This window comes from Semicossyphus pulcher, unplaced genomic scaffold (assembly GCF_022749685.1).
Source record: "Semicossyphus pulcher isolate SPU_LCO1_2020_fin unplaced genomic scaffold, fSemPul1.0.p SCAF_1, whole genome shotgun sequence".
Lineage (NCBI taxonomy): Eukaryota > Metazoa > Chordata > Actinopteri > Labriformes > Labridae > Semicossyphus > Semicossyphus pulcher.
The window spans coordinates 8,916,427-8,937,521 of NW_027211603.1; the positions used below are offsets into that span (position 1 = coordinate 8,916,427).

Below are 21,095 nucleotides of genomic sequence, written 5' to 3' on the forward strand. Positions count from 1 at the left end.
TTAATCCAATTTTCTGACAAAATATGATACTGTAAAATTATAACTTATATTTTGGGAAGTAAATCAAACTCGTAACTATTTCAATGAGAGCAGCTCCAGATATGATGTGTGCCCATGTGAAGCAGACATACATATACAGTCTCAATCAATGATTCATATTAGACTCTCAAGCAAACCCGTAGTTAATTATTTAATGTTTGTGTTGTCTGGAGTGAAGCTCAGACAGAACTCAGCTCTGACAGCAGAGACTGTGCTGGAGACGCAATGTAAAGCTGAGTGTAGAAGCTGCTGCTGCTTCAGCCTTTGATGCCATCACACAAAGGAGGCAGTCAGGTCTACAATGGAAGAACTACTGTACTGATTTTGCATGAATCGAAAACCAGCAGAATAACACTTTGTTTGGCTGTGGTCCTGCCTCCCTCTCCCTTCAACACTAACTGCCAAAAGTTTCAAAGTGCCCAGCAGGTTGTTCAGAACGTCTTTACCTTAAGGGCGTCAGAACAAAAGCCTGCATTCATTTTCAAAGCCATGTCATGCCTCTGTGACAGCACAAATGGGTTTGGTTTGCATTGGCGTGTTAAGTAGAAATTAGTGAAGAAACAAGAGAGTGTCTGCTCGGTCTGTAATTACGCTTTCTGTCTGCTTCTGAGGACAGGGCCAAATTATCCGGCACAGACGAGGAAATCCCCGAACAGAGGAGTGAAAAAAACTCCAGAGTGGCCTGTGATAACTTCAGTTAAATACATGTCATGCTAGCAAAACTTGTTAAGCTCTAAAATTAAGTTACTACATCTGATTTTTGATATTGAATTATTCCATATTCCGCTATATCGATATCTCGCACCTGATACCACCACAAGATATATATTTTATTCATAAACCAACAGTAATAAACAAAAATATAAAGCATCACATCAACTTTTTTTATAGGCAGAGAAAATAGAGGGTATATTTTTGTTTTTACAAGACATCTAAAAAGACCAATTCAGAGCACAAAAACATGAATCACAACTACTAGAAACGGTTACAATGAACAAATTTAACAAAGAGGGAAAAAGCACGAGCACTATAACATGAAGAGTGTATAAAAATGACAAATTTGCTTGCAAAATATTCCCAACTGGGTAATAACATCGACCACGGGTTTAAAGAGCCCATTAGGATCAGGGCTGCTGCATTCAAGAACACTAGAAGCTCGTCAAAGAGCGCACATGTCTCAGATTAGTAGATGCTACTGTTTCTGAAACAATCTTACACTATTGTTTGAAGGTTTAAAAGGTTGAAATTAAGAGAGATCAAAACCTACCAGCTGTAAGAGTTAAATTCTTATGGCTTTGCAGCTCTCTTGAGTCCCTAAAATGTTAAAGATTAGCACCACTGGGCTGGCATTAACATCAAAGCTGGGTTATTGTAAGTACGTGTTGTCCGTGTCCTCCCACTGTGTCTTTGTCTAGTGTTATAAAAGGAAATCCGTACACTTCCAGCACAGTGGGTGGCTTAAAGAAAACGGGACCGGAGCTAAAACTCTGCTTTTCTACTCCAGCATTAGCTTTTCAAACATGTAGTCAACTTTTTTTGTTCTGCTTCTTTTTTGTTCTTGTTTAAAAAAACCATCAACATTATAAAGGTTGACGGTCACATTCCAACACATGTATTGTATGTACTACAAGTACATAGACCTAAAAAAATAGGGACTTTAGATGAAGCAACTGTTATTTACATGCCTCTAAACATTTCCCTTTGTACTCACACTGCCTCGTCATCACAGGTAGAAAAATACACGGTTTGTATCCTGACACCTGCGAGCAGTATCCTCTGTCATGTCATGCAAAAACACTTGGAGCAGACATCTTCAACACGTCATCACCTTATTGTCCTACAAAAAACAATTGGTATCAAAATACACTTTAAATTCTCGAGAGACATGCATCTGTTGTTTTCACTGGTTTCTGTACATAATTCATCTGTTTGTTGACGTCCTGAGTGTGCAAAAAGTCAATATCACTGATGGCTAAAAATAAGAGCAATGTTATGGACTGCTGAGAGAGAAAATTAAAAAAGCAAAGGCATCTTCCTGCTCTCGTTACACAGCATGCTGCACACAAGTATTCCTCCTACATATCGTGTTCAGTATTCTCACTGAACGTTTGCAGAATAGTTCAGTATGTGAGATGTTTTACAGTTCTGCGTAAAGGCCTGTTATATACAATACCTATCACTATACAATTCTGCAGTTATTTTGCATATTGGCAAAGCTTCCTGAAATTATTGCAGGATATATTTCACATCACACTCCGACAAGAACTACTGCAGCTGTGACGTGCAGCTGCACCTGAGTGTACTTTGCCAACACCTCTTTACTACAATGTCAACATTTTACAAAAGTGCATCATCATCCTCATGACATTTGATGAATGCCACTATCTTTAAGTACTCATCGATGGGTTTTAAGAGGTGGAACTCCTGTCTGCTCTGCTGTATCCTGAAGCATCAGACTGCTTTGTGATGTGGCCCACAGTTCAACTCTGTGTGAGCTTTTCAGCCATCAGAGGGGGGAAACTTTTATCTAAAGTTTGACTGATTCCTCGCTTTATTATTTGTTTCTGATTTTTGTTTGTAACTCAAATGAAGAGTTTAACATCATGTTGTTTCCCTTGTTGGAGTAGCATAGGCTGCATGAAACAGTATACTCCGTCACACATCGTCTACACATGGTGGTTGAATATTTAAGTTACTAAGTTCTGTCTCGCTGTGTCACATTTATAAATGTCTTCATAACCTATTAAATGCCCAAAAACAGACACAAAGTGAAATGAAATGCATTTAACATTATCGTACATATGTTTTTAAAAATTGCTGTAAATGCTCAGAAACATTGTTATTCTTTTTTTTTTGAATCCATTGTTCACTTTAACATCTGTACAAAAATGTAGAAATCATGAAAAATAAGAAAAGAATCTCTTAATTGAAAACAAACTCCTCCCTTGGCCGCAGCCTTTCTGTCACTTTGATGCCAAAGATTAAAAAGCTGCATCAAAATGACTCTGGAGAAACGTGTTACTGCTTTACTGCACTTGCCCCCTTTTGCCACAAACAACATGTATATAAAAGTGCTACCGACAGCTGGTGGGGAGGAAGGACAAAGATGCAGACTGAGGATTGGCTGGATGAGGGGGGGGTGAGTGTGTGTTCATCTTTCTGTACTTGTGGAGCCGTTCTTGTCTGTATACAGTCTGTGTGTTTATTCAGTCACTGACAGGAAGTGGGTAGATGAAGGGTTTTCCTAAGAGACGCTGGAGCAGCGGATGCTCGGGGAGCCCATTTGTGTGAGCACCTTGTCGAGCCACTGCAGGGGGCCGTTCAGGTGCAGCTCGATCCAGCAGGGGGTGCTGGTCACCGTCTGTCGCCTGGGAGAGACATGGGGAGAGCAGAAAGGAGTGTCAAGCACACAGAGGAAGCCGTATAGAGTCAGAGTAAACTTACAAAGTCAACTTTATGCAAAGTCAAACAACTCTTCTGTCATTATAGACCCCATGTGAGGCGGACACACAAAGCTGGTCTCAGAAAAGAAAACAAAGCAAGTAGAACTGGATAAATGCAGGTTTGAGTTTCACTTAAACACATCAAATTACCCGTTTAAACAAAGTTGCCCTTTCTTTTCTATTCTTGATGTCAATTTTTCACTTAGGACAGAAAATCCTCGGATCTAATCTGTAATCCATGGCAACTATAATTTGTTTTATGTGGTGATGAGGTTATCTGAAAGCCTCGGAGTTGCATGCTCAAGAATAGATGCCATATTATAGGTTACACACTGCAAGTGAAAGTAGGAAATTGTGTTTCATAAACGCACGTGTTACATGTGTGACCTTTGTGCCACAAAGCTTTAGATGAACACAGATTTCTTCTCGATTCTTAAAAAGAAAATCTTTTGCAGAGGCAGTATAAATAAACCTTTTTTTTTTAGACCTCCTGATCTCCACATCCTGTGGCTCTTCCCTGATTACAGCCTTCTTTCGAAATCCCCGACTGCTTTACCCAAAGAGGAGAGCAGAGGAGACGCAGACGTGTTTAAAATAATATAACGTGTGAGTCTAAGTGGAGTTAAGTGATGCTTCTTATGCCTAAAGTGTCTGGTGGAAGGCCAACATCAGCGGCAGAATACACTGCAGTTACTAAATTAGAAAATTGAGTTTGTATGTGGGGTTAGATTTCCAAAATAATTCTGGTTCCAGTGAGCTTTACCCTGCGTGATAACCCCGCATGATAACCCTGTCATTTTGTCCCAGGGCTCTGCTTTGTATTTTTGAGAGTTGTGCTGACAGAGCAGCAGCTTTAAGAAGGAATAAAGGCTCTTTTTTCTTTGTGTTCATTGCAAAACTTAAACATTTAGTTTAAGTTACGTAATTCAATGAATTAAGATGCAATAACAACAGTTTTAGAAGATGTTTTCATTCATATTTATATCCATCTGTTATCATCTTGTTTGCCTGTTTTCTTAGTGAATTTAAAAAAGAGCAGGTAAAAGGGGAGAAAGAGTTAAAACAACAACTCACTAGCATGGGAAAAGACTGAGCGAGTAAGGTGTGGGTGGAGGTAGACGTGGAGGAGGGCCTGGCTGGTCCAGTAACCTGAATCCTGTGTTTAAGTGTCTCCACATGTCAGAGTTTGGTCTGGACAGGACTGTGAGGCACTCGCTCATTGCACAAAGGTTTCCCCCTTGGGGAAGCCTCTTGTTCAGAGCCAACTTCCAGCCAATCATCTGCCCCCCTTTCACTCCGTCTCCTCCTTCCTCACTATCAGTGAGTCAGACGGTGTGGAAAACAGGGAGGCGAGGGAAGAGGGAAAGTCTGACATCTCTTTTTTGACAAAACACATGTGTGCTTCTTTAAAAATAGTCTGGCGTGCCTACTGGGGCCTGTTGATGAGGGCTGAGCGACGTCATACACCGGATTCACCAGAGTGTGAGCAGATGCCTGGGAGCGGGGGCGGCTGGATTGTGGGATGGGATTCACAGACAGTTTGTTTCTATTGTCTGCGTTTGCATAAAGGATCACTAAGGACTTCATCTTTGAACAAAGGCAACTTATTATGTCACTGAAAAGTTGGTTGTGGGTTTTATAATCTGATAAGAAGCTCAGCTGTCTTGCAGTTGGGGATTACCCTTGAAGAAATGATCAAGAGGTTATCATAAACACAAACCTAAATCAGTTTCTGCAGCTCACCTGTACTCGGCTCCCCAGCCTTTGACGAAGCTCATTCTGATGGTGCACATGCGGGTGAGCTGGTACACAGCTTCAAACCCCTGATTAACGGACTGGGCCAGCAGGGCAGCAAATTCCTGGTTGTTGAAGATCTTCAGGTTACATCCTGGAGGAAACAACCAAGACACTAAGGTCAGGTCACAACAACAGGTCACATCACCTTTGTTTTACTATATTTAGAAATGCACATAAAACTGGGGACAGCTTCTCTGGTTGTTTGGCTGAAAGGGGAACTCTAACAATTGTACACTTCAAAGTCGTTTACAGATCATTGGGAGTACTACGCATTTGTAAAGAAGCTTTGCTCTGACATAATGAAGACATAATTTGACCACACCCCCGATTAAAGCCTATATTTGATTACTTACTTACAAGCATATAACATCCGAATCAGAGAATGAACTGTCTGTAGTCAAGCTGCATTTTGTTTAACAGAGGCTCACGTTTTTTGACAAGAAAAAGATCCACGAGGAATAAAAAGGTATCCCTACATACGGTTCTGATGCATGGATTTTGATACCTTTTTTCTCTTACGACACGACACAGACATTTTACGAGATCTGACCTCATGAGATGGCAGTCATGACTTTTATCTGAAACTGACTCAAGCTCTTATTCAGACATGAATCCAGCATGTGACGACATGTTCTGCCATCACATTTGGTTCCTAAATCTCCACTGGTCACAAAAGGTGACCGGGACTTGGCAGTTCGGGCCCAACAGCTGTGGAACTCCCTGCCTGGAGATCTCAGACAGGCAAACTCAGTATCCTCTTTGAAATTTGTTCTTAAACTCACTTTTATCGTCAGGCTTTTTCTTAACCTTTGGCTTTGTTTGACTTTTTTAACATATTTTTATTGATGTATGGGATCTTACCGGTATTCATTTGTTTGCTTTTACTATTTGCCTTATTTTAATAGTAAAGCATTTTGTAACTTGTTTTTGAAAAGCACTATATAAATAAAATTATCATTATTATAATTTACATAAAGAAGTGCATGTCAGAGAAGGGGCTGGTGGCTTACACAACAGTGCAACAGTGGTTGTGTACACGTTTACTTATTACAACAAACCTCCAATAAGACTTAAAGCTGTGTTTAGTTCAGGGGAAACTCGTAACACTACTTTCAATTCTACAAATCATGTGGTAAAATTAAATGAACTATTGTGGGCAGGAACAATGTGTCTTTTTAGCAAGACCACTCTTAAATGAAGGAGCACGTTCCTGGACAAGTGATGAAGGTTACTGATGGGCCTGATGTGGCCTCGGCTGTTCAGTCGTGATGACGCAGCCAAAGTCAATTTGTTCTGAATCATCCACTTAAAAGAAATAACGAATGTTGTTAATCACAACTTGGCTTGCTAATAAAGTCTTTCAATGCCGTCAGCTTTGCCACGGACGTAGAAAGTGGCCGCAGAAAGTCATCAGTTAGACATCTACTTTAGCAATTTTGTATTCCTGCCCCAAAGGCTGCAGTTGGATGTGAAAGTTAGGGACAACACAACCTCATCAGGGATTTTCTTTATGAATACATGAAAGATAGATGTATGTAGGAATCTGCAATTGAAATGTTGGGGTTCAGAGTCTTTATTTAGTCGTGGACAAACCCTGTGATACACTGTGCAGCTACTCTCCAGTTCCAGTTTTGCCTTTTGTTTTTCCTGACAATCTACTTCACTCTTTCTTTCTCCCTTTTTGTCTCACTCTCTATTCTCTCCTTCCCTACTTTCTCCCCTGTCTCTGTCAGCTGTCTGACACACACCTGGAGGGATCTTGCAGACTGTGGCAGGGTGCCAGCCGTAGCGTTGGTTACAGTTGGGGCTCTGGACAAAGATGGCGCTGTCGCTCAGACACTCGGCAAACACCTCTCCTCCGATGTAATAGAGCCGCACACCACGGCCTTTAACAAACACAGACAGAACATCTCTTCAGATTAGGCAGTAATTACACATGCAGAGTAAAGTCCTAATTAGTATGAAAAAGCAGCCTGCAAATTTAAATGAATTATCATCTGTACAGAGCATATATGAATGCAGTTTTACCGATATGTCTGCGTGTTAATTCCACAGCTGCGTTGCGGTTGACGTTGGACAACAGGCCCAGGCAGAAACGCTCAGAGTTGGAGGGATCCGTGAAGCCGTCCACTGTCAGCGAGGGCTGTGAGGCGTGGAAGGTCTCTCCTACTCGCTGGTTTAACTCGTAGTAGGAAATAGAGCACCAGAAGGCCGGCTCGCAGTATGTCACAGGTTGAAGGTCTGAAAGAGAGAGAGGAGAGATACAGCTTGGTTTCATCAAACCAGAAAGTAAAGTACGCAGATCTTAATGAAATTTAATTCTTGAAATAATATAACAGGAACAGGAATCAAGGTTAACAGGATAGGAACTGGGAGCAAATCAGAGAAATAGAGGCCAATAGAAGGAATAAAGTAGAAGAAACAGAACTAAGGAAGGGGCAAAATGGGGGACTAAAAGGGGCCGAGGTGGACGTAGGGGGAAAAAAATACAGCCAAAGAAAACATTCGGCTGAGCTTGCGTCACAAAATGTCAAACCCATACGCTGTTTCCCAGAAGCTTTCACCGTACAAATGTGGAAACTCAACCCTCACTGGTGGGACGCTGGAGCCAAAGCGCTCAAATTACAGGCTCATCCATGATAATTTTCAGTAACTTTAACTGGTTCTGGTAATTTGCTCTTTTTCCCCTCAACACGGCCGCTCTCTAACAACTTCAACATTTTGTCCTTGGCTTTGAAGTCCAGAAACGGAGCTGCCAAATGAAACTGGTGTGATTTTTGTTATTCACCAGTGGCTTTCCGGCCAAGCCCCCTGGCGTGTCTCCATCCTGATAGAATAAACGTAGGATATTGTCATTGATGTGAGTGTGGGCTGAATGCTGGGTTGGCCTGTTCAACAGCTCACATGAGGAAGGAAGACAAAGACTTCTTTCATCACCTGGTGTCCTCTTACAAAACTGGAGTGAAATCAAACAGAGAATTCCCACTGGGGAGACACACTATAGAAACGTTTGTCTGTAAGTGAAGGAAGGCAGACAGAAAGTACACAAACACACACTTGAGCACACACACAGACACACAGTCCTTACCTAAGTTGCTGTGTGTGGGTGAGACAGGGTTAGGTGACAGGTTAGGGGAGCTTGTGTCCATGCTGTGGGTCATCTGGTGATCGCTGGTCTCTCCATCCTCACTGAGGTAGCCTGGTGGAGGCGTTTCTGTATGCAAAAACACACACAAACACACACACAGCAATTCATCACATTTGTGGCACAGTGGCAAAGTTTCCCAAGATAGATCTGGTGAGAATTACAGGCATTACATATACAAACACATCACAAACAGAAAAAGCTCTCTCATTTACTTGTTATTTTAGATCAGGTCAGGTTTCATTGGCCCTTTTTACACTGCAGTTCTGCCTCAGCGCCATAACAAAGCTCGGCCGTCATGCAGCCATTGCCATTTACATTAGACCAAGCAATGCCGGCGTAAAGCCGCCCCAGTGTGTGTTTTTGCATAGTGTTCCAGCGTTGCAGAAGCAAAACGTGCGGGAGGTGTAAACAAACTGTTCCATTTCGCCTCTGTTATGCCTCTGTTACTACCTCCGATGCCGGCTCAAAGGTTGAACGACTTCGCCCCACCATTCCGCCTCTGTGCGTTTAACACCACTTTCCCACCAAATTTAGCACGTTGATGTGGGTTTTTCAGACCCGGGAAAGCCCACTAATAGATGCCTATTGTCTATTTTCCCATTGCCAGCGGAGTATACTCCTGTCTTTTCTGCTGCATCATCGCCTAAAGTCACAGGAGGCAGGGTTAGTAAACCATGAAGATGTTCAGTGGTTAGGTCTTTATTGTATCTATTACTCATTCAGTCTCTGTATCAAACTCGGCAGAAGTTACAGACGGAGCATAGCATCGCGCAGGAGAGGGGTAGGAGATGAGCGTGTCGACACAAGTTTTGTGTTCCCATCAATGCCGATCGGAGCCGAGGCGATAATAACCCGGGTCTGAATGCCGATTGTAACCTTTCCCATTAAGCAAAAAAGACTGGTGTTAGCGGCTTTTTTTTACCAGTGGGAAAGCAGCTTTACAAAGAAGACGGAATGTAACAGAGGCGTAATAATCCAGCCTTGAACTGGCAGTGTAAAAGGGGCTATTAAAAAAAGCATCTGATCTGTATTTAACCCTGGATGGTAAGGAGTATCATTAGGGATTCATGATGACAACTGAGATTAATTCCTCAGATGTTTTGTCCAGTAAAGCAACGGGAAAATGATGACATCGAAGCAGCTGGAATCAGAGAATTAATATTTTTGTTAGAAATGTACTCAGTTATAGATCATCTAAATAGCTTGCAGTTAATCTAATACTTCACAACTAATTGATTAGTCTTTGGATCTGTAGAATCGAATACTAAGCTGCACAGAAACAAAGCAGCAATCTAGAGCAACTCTCATCACTTGGACTCTGTGGATAATAACATTTGGTGTATGTGAGTGGGAGTCATGTTAGGGAGAATACCGGTACCTGGTATGTAGTTGCTCTGGGGCTCAATGCCAGCGGGGAAGTTGGTGTTTTCTGGGATTGAATGGCTGTAGTCATCCAGAGGAGGGAACTCGCTGGGGATTTCTGTGTGTCTGGGCACCAGCACTGGTGGGAGTACTGTATGATGGAAGAAACACACACACCACAAGCACCTTCTTAAAACATAACAATAGTAATAGTTTCCTGTCTGGACATTATAAGCAACACTGTAAGAACTAAAATGATGCAATAAAGCAATAAAATAAGAAAGATAAGTGCAATAAATCACAGGATAAACAGAATAAACCCTCAAGAGAAATCTTAATCTTTCATCAAACCATTAGAGATAAACACTCCCAGCTGTCGTACCTGGCGTCTCTACTCTCTGGTAGTGGTACGGGTTGACACACACTTCATCCTTCTTCGTGTGGAAGGCGTACTCGCACAGCTCCACCGCCCGCAGCTCATGGTGGGACTGCAGGTCGGGCCAGCGCCACAGACGGCAGTAGATGACGTGTGGGAGACCTTTTCTGTGGGAGACCTGCAGACGGCCATCCAGAGACCTGCAGACAGGAGAGAGGAAGAAGCAGCAGAGAGGTTCGTCAGTAATCTGCATGTGTTTTCAGTGAGGACAAAAGTAATGTTCGGTTGGCCTTTTGTGTGTAACATGTTGTACAACACTTGTCTGTTTACAGTTTTGACTTGACTTGATACTAGACCATCTAATTCATAATCGTGGCAGTATTTAATTCTATTATTCTTGTCTTAATTAATCGATGTACTATTTTTTTCTCTTGTAGGTTTTGAAGTAATGGACAAATCTGCCTTCCCTATCCCTTGTGTGAGGACTTTGTTCGTCTCATTTTGAGGGTGTACTTAACAGTTATTTGTGTGATAATTGTCTCCCTCTTTTTGACTGGTCCTGTCATATTGTGACTTTAAGATAACTGCGTTGTTTCACAGTAGAAAATTATGCTTGAAAAATTCCACAACTAAAACTTTGGACAGACATTTTGGGGTAATACAACCTGTTTTTTCACCGTCCAGAACTTTGAAGTGATAATCTCAAAGATTTTCATTTGAATAAATGTCTGTTAAGTCTCTGTCTATCGCCAAATGAGGTTAACATAATGGTGATTGATGAAAGCCTTTGCATTTGCAGTGCTAAAGACTGGGTGTCTGGTGCAACTTTCACGGAAGAAATCACAAGCGGCGGCCAGTTAGTGACACGTTTTCCATCACCCAGCAGTGGTTTGTCTGCCAGAGAGGGTAGGCGGAGCTAAGCGGCTGCTTTTCATGTGAGTGTTGCGAGTAAACAGTAATCTACTATGGCTGAACAAACAAAGAAAAGATGGATGACTACAGATACAACTTCAAAAACAAGTGAAAATCCGAAGAAAAAGAAACAAACTCGACGCTCAGATGAAGCAAACAGTCTAAAAAGGAAAGCGACCGTCAGCGAGGAAAATCAATAGTTACAACCGGAGCCAACCGTGGACGTCACACATGCAGCACTGTCTGGATATCTGGGAAGTGTGCTCCCGCAATTACCGTTTATCACCTTAGGTGCTGCCAAAGAGAACGAAACTGAGATCTTCTAGTTTACAACTTCATATCATAATACACAAGACACATTTCCGTTCTCCAAAACAACAGCCACTTGCTGTAGCGTTTAAGTCTACGACCTTCTGCTGATGAGGGCCACAGCTGTGCGTGCACCGGCTATGAGCTGATGTCTAATAATAAACAACCCAGAATAAGATTACAATATGTATAACAGGAATTTCATTGTGTTGTATAACATCTGCACTCATCTGGTAAACAATACCGCTGGCAGGATGATGACACAGGCGGCCGGATATAACCGAGCGGTAGTTTAACACTGCAGATTGTCAAAACGGGGACGTAGCCTGTAATCTCCGAGCACAATGACCCATGAAAGAGAGAAAAAAACACTAATCATCTTATGCAAGAGGCAACAACCCCATATGTCCCTCCTATCTCTACAGTGGCTCACTCTCAAACACAAATAAAGAGTAAGGGTCAGAGTCATGAGCTAAAGCCCTTCATAAAGACAAACGTCTGTCCCCAAATAAAAACAAGGCAGTGTGCTGTCTAACTACTGAGCGCTCAGTGGTGTCCCATGTGGGTCAACCATTGTACATGCAGCAAGCAGAGAGTGCCGTTTTAATTTTTCATGGCGAAAGCTTTCATTCGCCGCCTGTGTGCTTTAAAAGGGGCTGAGGTGGGTGTGTGTCGGTGGGAGGGGGGGTGTCTTGAATTTGTAAAGGGTGTCTGAGTACTTAATGTGCACACAAGCATACAGTAGAGTATCGTTAAAGGAGGGAAAGATGGAGAAGATTCAAATCTGAAAAACAGCTTTATATTAGATGAGTAAGAGCTGATTCATAACAACAATCTGCCGCCAAAAGCTCAGATAAGAATGAGTCATTACAGTTTCGAAAAACGTTCCTGCACTTTACATACTTATGTCATAAGATTCTCAATATGATAAATCTCAATCAGATAAACAGCAACAGGTTCAAGGGGAGTCCCTTTGCTGGCAGCTAAGTGCTGTTACATAGAATCAAGTTGCCAAGAAAGCAGCCTTTATTTGTGGCTCTACACCTTATTTGGTCAAGTAGCCCATATTTAGGTTTGTTTACACCAAAAGCAGTTCAAATCTTTACCTAGCGTTACTCCTCTGAGGAGTTGGTTGAACAGGAGCCGCTAATTTTTCCCCTTTACAGATATGACTTTTCTGCTGCAGGGCGGTTGTCCATCTGTCTCCAATGAGTGGCAATTTTACTGGAACTAGCGAGTTACACAGCTGCTGCAATCTGGATTACAACAGTAGTATGGACCCATGGTTAACAGATTTCCTGTGGTATACATAACAAACTGGTCAGAAGGATGTCACAATAACTATATTCTGGTGCAAGTATGTATAAAGTAAAGAGGTATGTTGTGTCAGGTCTGTTCGCAAGACAACAAGCAAACAAAAAGCAAACAACTTTAAAATGCTTGTTCTTTAAATGGAGGTCGGATCTGATGCAATTCCATGACTTCTATGGCTGGAGATACACTTGCTTTTTAACCTTGCGTTCATGTACACAACTGTCTGGGTCATGAGCATAATGGCTATGCACTACACATGAATACATCAGCAGTAGCGCGCACAACTCCAAACTTTGTTTTAAAACAGCGTTTCGGGTGAACGGTAGAAGCTCCGGCACTCACAGAATCATAGATGACTCAGTTGAATGGGGGTATGCACTAGACACGTCTAGAGGATACCTCTGAGGGCACACCAGAGACCTCAGGCCGTATGCAACTACTGTATGGGCGGAATGTAAACAACAGACATGGCGACACTAGAGGAGATTACTATCATGTTAACTTTGAGATCACGGCAGAGACAGCGGCAGCTTTTGCGTGTTCGGTGGACAGAGCACACTGCGGGCACCGTTCACTCCATTTCTCCAACATCTTCCTCCGTGCACGGACGTAACGTTCCCGGACTCTTTTCCATTTGGTTTTGCAGGTTTCCACGTCTACGTCTAAAATGGAACTTATCTATCGACAGCTATTTTGACAGGCATGTTTGTTGCTGTGCAGTGGCAATGAAACACCGTACAGACGTGGATATTTGCGGACTTGGTCTATAACCTCTGCCTCTACACTGCCCCTTCCGTTCATGTGCATACTGCATCTCGCACACACAGTGTTTATGTTTGAGGACGTGCACAGCCGACGCTCCAAGCAGACACAGGGAACGCGGCCTGGCAGCCATCATGCGCACACAAACACGTAGTTAAACGCAATTATATCTCCAGTTTATGTGTGGTTTCTAGATTACATCGAATTCTTTTATCATGAATGACGCAAATTACTGTAAATTTGAGTGATCCACTCAGGTTGCTGGTCTTTGCATTGACTTTGTATGTAATCGTGCGCTTGAAAAATTTGCCTTGCTTTCAGTCAGAACACACTCATACAGAACTGAAGGTTAGTAGCCAAGCTGTCCCCCGAACATGAAATGCAATCATGGTCAGTCAAAAAAAATGACTCCATACATGTCAGAATGAAGAAGAAAACATGTGCTGCCTGTTGTCCAATCAGAGTTAGCCATGGCAACATCAAGCAGTTTTATTATCACTGTTAACAAACCACCAGGAAGTGAGTAAGATAATCATACACATAGAGATAAATCTGTTGTATCAGAACTAAGACCAGTGTAATATTGCGAGGGATTCCTCATGATACCACAGCCACACAGACACAATAATGTGGGATCAAAGAATTCAGAGTCTTGATGCTTTTAAATCAAGCACAAACAGAAAACCTCCTCTGCTTTTCACCTTAGTGTTGAGAGAAAACATTCGACTATACTGAGAGATTTAGCTGCTCCCACGAGTACAACCTGGATACATACACAGAGAAGACAAATAAACAGGAACACCTTGTGCGATTATGTAACCAAGTCAACAGTTTAAGGCTCTATTGTAGCTTGGAGTGATGTTAAGCTAACATTTGTGCCTTTTATGTCTCTGATTTAGGGTTCATAAAAGTCTACAGTACTTGGTTCTCCTTTTCTATTGCAGTTTTCCGGTGTTTGACGTATATTGTTATGATTTATTGGTGCTGTTTCCTGTTACCACATGGAGCAATTTTGCACTGTGTGACTGATGCTGCAGCAGCTCAGGCCTGTTCCTCTGCCAAAAGCCTTGAAAGTCACTTAAAAAGCTTATCAGAAGTCCATTAAAACAAACTGCTATTTAACTTGTGCACTAACCTTGCAACTTTCTTTACAACGGTTGGACAAAGTAAAAGAAATACTCAGACATAAAGAGAGTTAATAGCTTTGAAGTAACTAAAAAAATCACAGGCAGCTACACACATGTGATTTATAGGGAAATGATGATGATGGCACGAGGGGAGCACATGAAAACTGCATTGGCCAAGAGGAACAGTGATCACATGTAGACTCAAACTGAAGGAAACAACATATTTATGAAATCAGAAATAACCATATGGCTGCAACAAGACCTCTCCGACTGTATCCACAAAAGCAGTGCATTGTAATTACCAAAGAGGTAGTATTTAGCGGGGGTAAGGTGTTCCCTTACTCTTACTGTAGATGTATCAGGCGGGGCTGATCTGATGTCAGAGGTTTGTGTGCTGGGTCCCTGCTGCTGCTGAGTGGGTGTTTGGCGGGGCTAGACTCTGCGTGGGCTGACACAGACGTGCACAACTATAGTGGCTTTACAGGCTATTTAATGTCCCGAAGCACTTAGTGTCCTTTTCTTTGTGAAGCCGCTTCCAGTCAGTCATTTCTTTTCTTTTCTTTTTTTTTTTAAACGTTTACAGTAAAAGTTTGGTATGAGTCACACTCATAAGCTGAACTGCACATGTGCAATACAGCACACGATGGGATCTTCACTCAACCAGAAACCATGAATATGACTAAAACTGCAAACAATTTGAAGCCGTATCTCACCCTCATGAGTCACTTATATACAGTACATGCTGCACAATGTGTCAGTGGTATGTATGTAAGTGCATTAACGCAACGATTTACAGACCAGCCCAACTTCTCCATAAAAACATGAAAAAGAAAAGACTTATGAAAGGCTGATATAAATGTGTACCATACACTGCTGCTCAGTGAAATGAGGGGAAAACAACATTGTTATTCAGCAGATAGTTTGTGTCTGGGCGACTTACAGTTTCATTCACTTTACTGGAGTTGTTCCAATACTTAAAGCAGTGTGAAAACACCCCAGATACCACCTAAAATTCAGCATATTCAGCAAGTGTATTCTAAATGTATTTACTTTTTGGCCTTTTGTTCCTTTATTGAGATAAAGAGAGGAAAGTGGATAGTGTTGGAAACAGGGGAAGAAAGGGTGAAAGAGTCAAACCCGGGGCCACCACATCGATGACTACAGCCTCTGTATGGGATGCGTTATTTAACCGAGGAGCTAAACCGGTGTACTAGCATCATGTATATCCTATTAATCATATATATTAGCTATTTCCCATGACAAAAATCAAGTTGTTTCACCAGAAAGAAATTCTTTCTTGCCAAAAAAGTAGAAAACAAAGCAAGTTTCACTGTGCTGCAAACAGCTGCAGCTGGAAACTACTGTTTTATAGTGGTGATTTCAGGTAGTTTATAACATGACAATATAAAACAACAAAAGTACAGTGCTGGCAGAGAATTAAACGTTAGCCCGAGTTATTCAAATATAAAAAATGAGGCAACATTTTACACAGGTAAATCAAACCAGTTAAAGGACAATTTGTACAGTATGCAAGGCTTCTGCTGCAAGGGGTAGGAAGAGTGTTAGCTTAATTAGTATAGGAGTAGAGCTGTTAAACACTAAGATGTACATTTTTTATCGTACTGGACTCAGATCTACTCAGTACTCAGTACATGTAAGAAATTGTTATGTAGAAGAAGGAATGGTATTGGAACATCTCTAAAAGTAAGGTTAGCTAACTAAACCATTCATGGTTTCCATCTTTACTCACTGACGAATCATCACCTCAAATAAAAGTACAGATTTCTGTGGGTTTGAACTTGGGAATATTGGAATTTCTGGGAATAAAGTTGTGTAAGAACACAGCAGATAACACAGATCTAATAGTTTTCTTTAAGGAATTTTGCGTATTATATCATAACTTCCGTTTACCTGCAGAAAAACAAACAGCAACAGTCAAAACACTGTGCACATCAAACACAACAACAGGTCCAGACACACACACTTTATCCCTCTCAACCTGAATCACTCGCTTTACGGGGGAGATTTATGAGAACACATGATGAATGAGACTTTAATGAGAAACACCTCCATGACACTAAAAACCACTCCTGCACCTCCGTCAAGCCTCAGCCTGTTGTTTAGAAGAAGGGCCGGCAGCTCTGTCTAAACACACAACCTCAGCTAATGCACAACACTCTACTGTGATTCGGAGCGCTTCAGCTATGTAGCAGGGGGGAGGCAAAAGGGGGGAGCACTATGACCCCAGAGTCCCTGCTGGGCGACAGAGAGTGTGTGTTTGTGCGTTTCCAAAGTGAATATCTGAAGGACATGGGCGGGACCTGAAGGCTTCCAAGAATTCAGGCCAGCAGTTTCCTACTTTCAGCTCCTCCTTACAGCCCCAGAGATGAGACTGATTATATTTACAGACACCACTCAGCCTCTTCAAAACCTTGAAAATGTATTGCAATTTCAGGCTTGAGAAGGCCCACTCCAGCATGTGTCACTAGATAATGGTGTGTTCAAGGTATTCGAGGAGGGTACTCTGTGGTTTATATCATATATTATCAATTAATCTTCCAGTTAAATTCTGAAATATATTATGTAATATATCCGGTCATTATGTCTGTAAAATGTCAATCCTATCACCTTTTCCAGTGTCATATTCTCCTGTACAATGTCTAGTCATCTTTAAAGTGTCTTGAAACAGAAAAAGGAACCCATTTTTGTGTTGGAGAAGTTTATGCAAATGTTCTGATTTTAAAAGTGAATCAATAGTTTCATTATCATCAAATTGTTGTTTAATTTTTCTTTGATTGACTAAATGAACAATGGGGCTTGTTTAAGCACATTACGTCTCATAAAACATCGCAATAAATGTGAATGTCATTTTTATCCCAGTTTTTACACCATTTGGACAGGTTCGTATGTGATACATCACAATGACTTAAAGTGGAAAATAATAATGTCTGCAAATAAGTTACTTTTTTATCATCAACAAAACATGCAAATTATTATCTCAATTAATCACTGGATCTTTTGGTCTATAAAAAATTGTCACTGAAATGTCATTATTGTCATCGAATTGCTTGTTTTGTGCGACAAACATTCCAACACCACAAACATTTTTTGTCACATGGATAAATTATCAAAATAAATCCCAAACAACCAAACAATCAATTGCTAATCTTCCTGGCACTAAAGTTTATGAAGACAGAAAACTCCATTCTAAAACTCAGTTTAAGCCAAAATGCTTTGCAGCCCAAATATGAGTCCAAATCTCTAAACCTGCATCATTTTTTATATCCATCTACAGAGACAACAAGTTGGGCTAGTTAAAACTTGCTGGTGTTATCTTTAGGCCATTCTGATTTCTTTTCACAGTGACAACAAAAGCCAAAGAAGTGAAGTTGTTACGTCGAGAGAGAGTCAGAGTAAAATTGATGTCCGAAAATGAAAGGGACAAATTGGTATGGATTTTTTGCCACAGGGGAAATTGTGTCAACTTCATTGAGCTCCATGACCCGGAGCTAAGGCTGAACCTGACCTTTACGCCCAACCAGCTTTGTTTGTGTGTGAATGGAACGGGAGTGCAATATGTTCGCTCGCACACACACACACACACACACACACACACAGAAAGGTATGAGCAAGAGGAAGATTGCTTCCACGAGATTCACACATGTTGTAGACATGTAGAAACAAGAGGGATACATCTACAGATGTGTAGATATGCACTTTTTAGATACGTGTGTGTGTGTGTGTGTGTGTGTGTGTGTGTGCGTGTGTGTGTGTGTGTGTGTGTGTGTGCTTGGCTGACTCATAAAACAGACTCAGACAGAGCAGATTGAGCTTCGCTGAGCTGGGTAGAAGGGGAGGGGGCAAAACAAACACCCTGGGACATGCCCTGTTACGCTCAGTGAGACACAAACATATACACTGTGTGTGTTTTCAGACTGCCGATGGTTGGACAGTGTTGAACGCACACACAGACACACACGCAAACACACACTCTCACTGTGGGCTCAGACCTTCTGACATGGACTTTTTACAACTCTGCCAAGCTTTAAACTCAAGAGAATCTCAGTTAAAGCTCACTGTGAGAAGCTAAATGCTTTTTACTTTGTCCTCCTGTGTTGGTCATTAAGTTTAATTTTTAAGTGGCTAAACTCTGACTTTAATTAAAACATTGATACAAATGGTTAGGGGATATTTTAAGTGTCTGCAAGTGCATGTAAACATCAGGACCTCCCGTTGCAATCCGTCCCACAAAAGCACAGAGCAGGGAGGACAAAGTGGGTGATGGATAAAGAAAGGAGGGTGCTGCTGGACAATAGGGTCTAGCAGACTGTCTCAACAGCTCAGGGAAGCTCAGAGTGTCTGTGACCTGGCCCCTAAGCCCCCCTCTTCCCTCTCCTCCGTCTGTCCCACTGTCCCACTGCCCTCCGTCCCAATGGGGGCGGGAGTGTGTGGGGCTGAAATGGTCTTTGTGCCTTTCATAAAGTCTGCGGCCAGTCTGTCGAGCCACGACCAACAGGGCTGCAGACCAGTGACGTGCAGCAGACGGCTGCTGTCCTCCAACAACAACATGCGAAGAGACAAATCTTTCACTAATTCTGGAGAAGGAGATGCTGTGAAGTTTGGGGTTTGAAACTGCGTCTGTAAAGTTCAATGATTTCTAGGAGTTCTTTTAAACAAAGTTTTATAGCTGACATTATCGTTGAATTAATTTCCATTAAAACAGTTTCATCTGCAGCTTTCAGAACACCTGCATCATGTTTTAATGAAGCATTTTCCGCCAACGCAAGACCTGTTCGTACGACTGTTGTCAGGTTAATCCTTTGTTGTGCCATAGTTCAAAGGATCTGCACACAGAATTACTGACATTACATAATTACAATACCAAATCCTTTACAAGCTCTCTTTCTCTTCTCTCGCTGGTGGTTCAATGTTATTTAAACAACAATAACATTAAATTAAACTCCCCTCGGTAAAGCCCTGGTCAGGTGGACGACCACAATGCCAGATGTGCACTGATTCTTGTGTTCATCTAGAGGGGTTCCTGACCAGTGGCTGATACTCCAAATCATAGCTGGGTATGCTAGTTAGTAGCTACTGTTGTCCAACTGTTAATAACCTACACAACATTTAGCAGGCACTAAATTGGCGTGACAATGTCATCTACTGGTGTAACAAAAGGTTCCTTGGTCCTTAGTGCAAAGGGCACACAATGCAACCTTAGCCGTAACGGTGTGGACCCACTGAACGTGAACTCATGCCATTCATTGTGTATTACAAGCAGCTGATTCGCTGTTCAAAGCATGCTGGGATACCTAGCATTGCGCACCAGGCAAGTGCCACTTTTCAACAGCTTTTCTCCCTTATTATGTCATAATCATTAAAGAAAACGGTGACATACTATTTAGTAAATTAACCTTGTCAGGTGTTGGTTTGACTGAAAAGGATCCTCAAGTCACAGAGATTAGGCGAGTGTAGGTGAAGCTCTTTTCACACAAGCACTCCTGACAACTTCCAGGAAATTTCAAGACACTCTGCCCCTGACATTTTCCAGAATGTCCCTTTCACACACGTCCCTCACACCGTGGGTTTTTCCTGGTCAGACGGTGAGGTCTCATGATGAAGGACATGACGTAAAACATATGCTACAGTCCCTGCAAGTAGTGAACAAGTTCGGCATAGGCCTTCACATCCAGAAGCTCCTGAATCTCGTCATCTGTCCAGTTTGCAGACATCTTTGTTAATGTCTTTTTGTCAATTAATCTCTTCTTAAACCTCGGATGTTTTTAATCACCCGGTTATATGCCTCTCGCACCGGTCGCATCATATAAGCGATATCACCCTGCCCACTCGCTTTTGGTGAATGTTCCTAACTATTGACGTTCACACATCAGCTCACCTTCGACTTCTTGTGGACATATTACCAGGACGCTGGAAGGAAAAGGTCAGCATAAAATCAGGGTGACAAATTCGGCTGTTTGCGTTCACACATGCAGCCCACCGGGACAATGTCGGGAAATTTTCAGGACTGCAGTACATGTGTGAAAGGGGCTTTAATCTTTATTTTCACATGGGTTGAACTCATCATTTCATATTTAGACTTTTACAGTTACAAATTTCATCATTGTGGGCCAGCAGCAGCACCAATCTCTGCTTGGAGGAGACTCCAGCAGCGGAGCAGCTCACACAGCAGAACATATTCCACTCACACACACACACCTCCCACTCTCTCTGGAAAAGCCATCAGATTTCTCCTTTTCTTACAAAAGAAGGGGGGTGGGGGGGGGGTGGGGGGGTGAAGAAAGAGAACCAAGAATAGAGTGTGAGAGAAAAGCCAGTCTGACTGTGGCCCACAGGTGATATCATAGGACTGGAGTGTACTGGGACCAGTGGAGGAGGGCCTGATGTGAAATGAGAAACCAGCAGACAGGCGACCGGCGAGGCTAGACGACAAATAACATAGTCTGCACTCAAAGAAGTGGGGGACGATGGAGGACCGCGAGCTATTA

The 21,095-nt window shown here is 42.1% G+C and overlaps 1 protein-coding gene across 1 annotated transcript in view; it reads right to left on the bottom strand.

Moving 5' to 3' along the window:
* Positions 1-854: 854 nt before the first annotated feature.
* The window catches only part of smad3a (SMAD family member 3a), a 32,429-nt gene continuing 12,188 nt past the window's right edge, over positions 855-21,095 (bottom strand). Inside the window, exons 2-8 of the mRNA XM_069680700.1 lie at positions 10,172-10,365; positions 9,806-9,940; positions 8,368-8,493; positions 7,308-7,520; positions 7,028-7,165; positions 5,226-5,370; positions 855-3,407 (exon numbers count right to left, since the gene is read on the bottom strand). Coding sequence (XP_069536801.1) covers positions 3,284-3,407; positions 5,226-5,370; positions 7,028-7,165; positions 7,308-7,520; positions 8,368-8,493; positions 9,806-9,940; positions 10,172-10,365 — 1,075 coding nt within the window. The 3' untranslated portion in view covers positions 855-3,283. The remainder of the gene's footprint in view (positions 3,408-5,225; positions 5,371-7,027; positions 7,166-7,307; positions 7,521-8,367; positions 8,494-9,805; positions 9,941-10,171; positions 10,366-21,095) is intronic.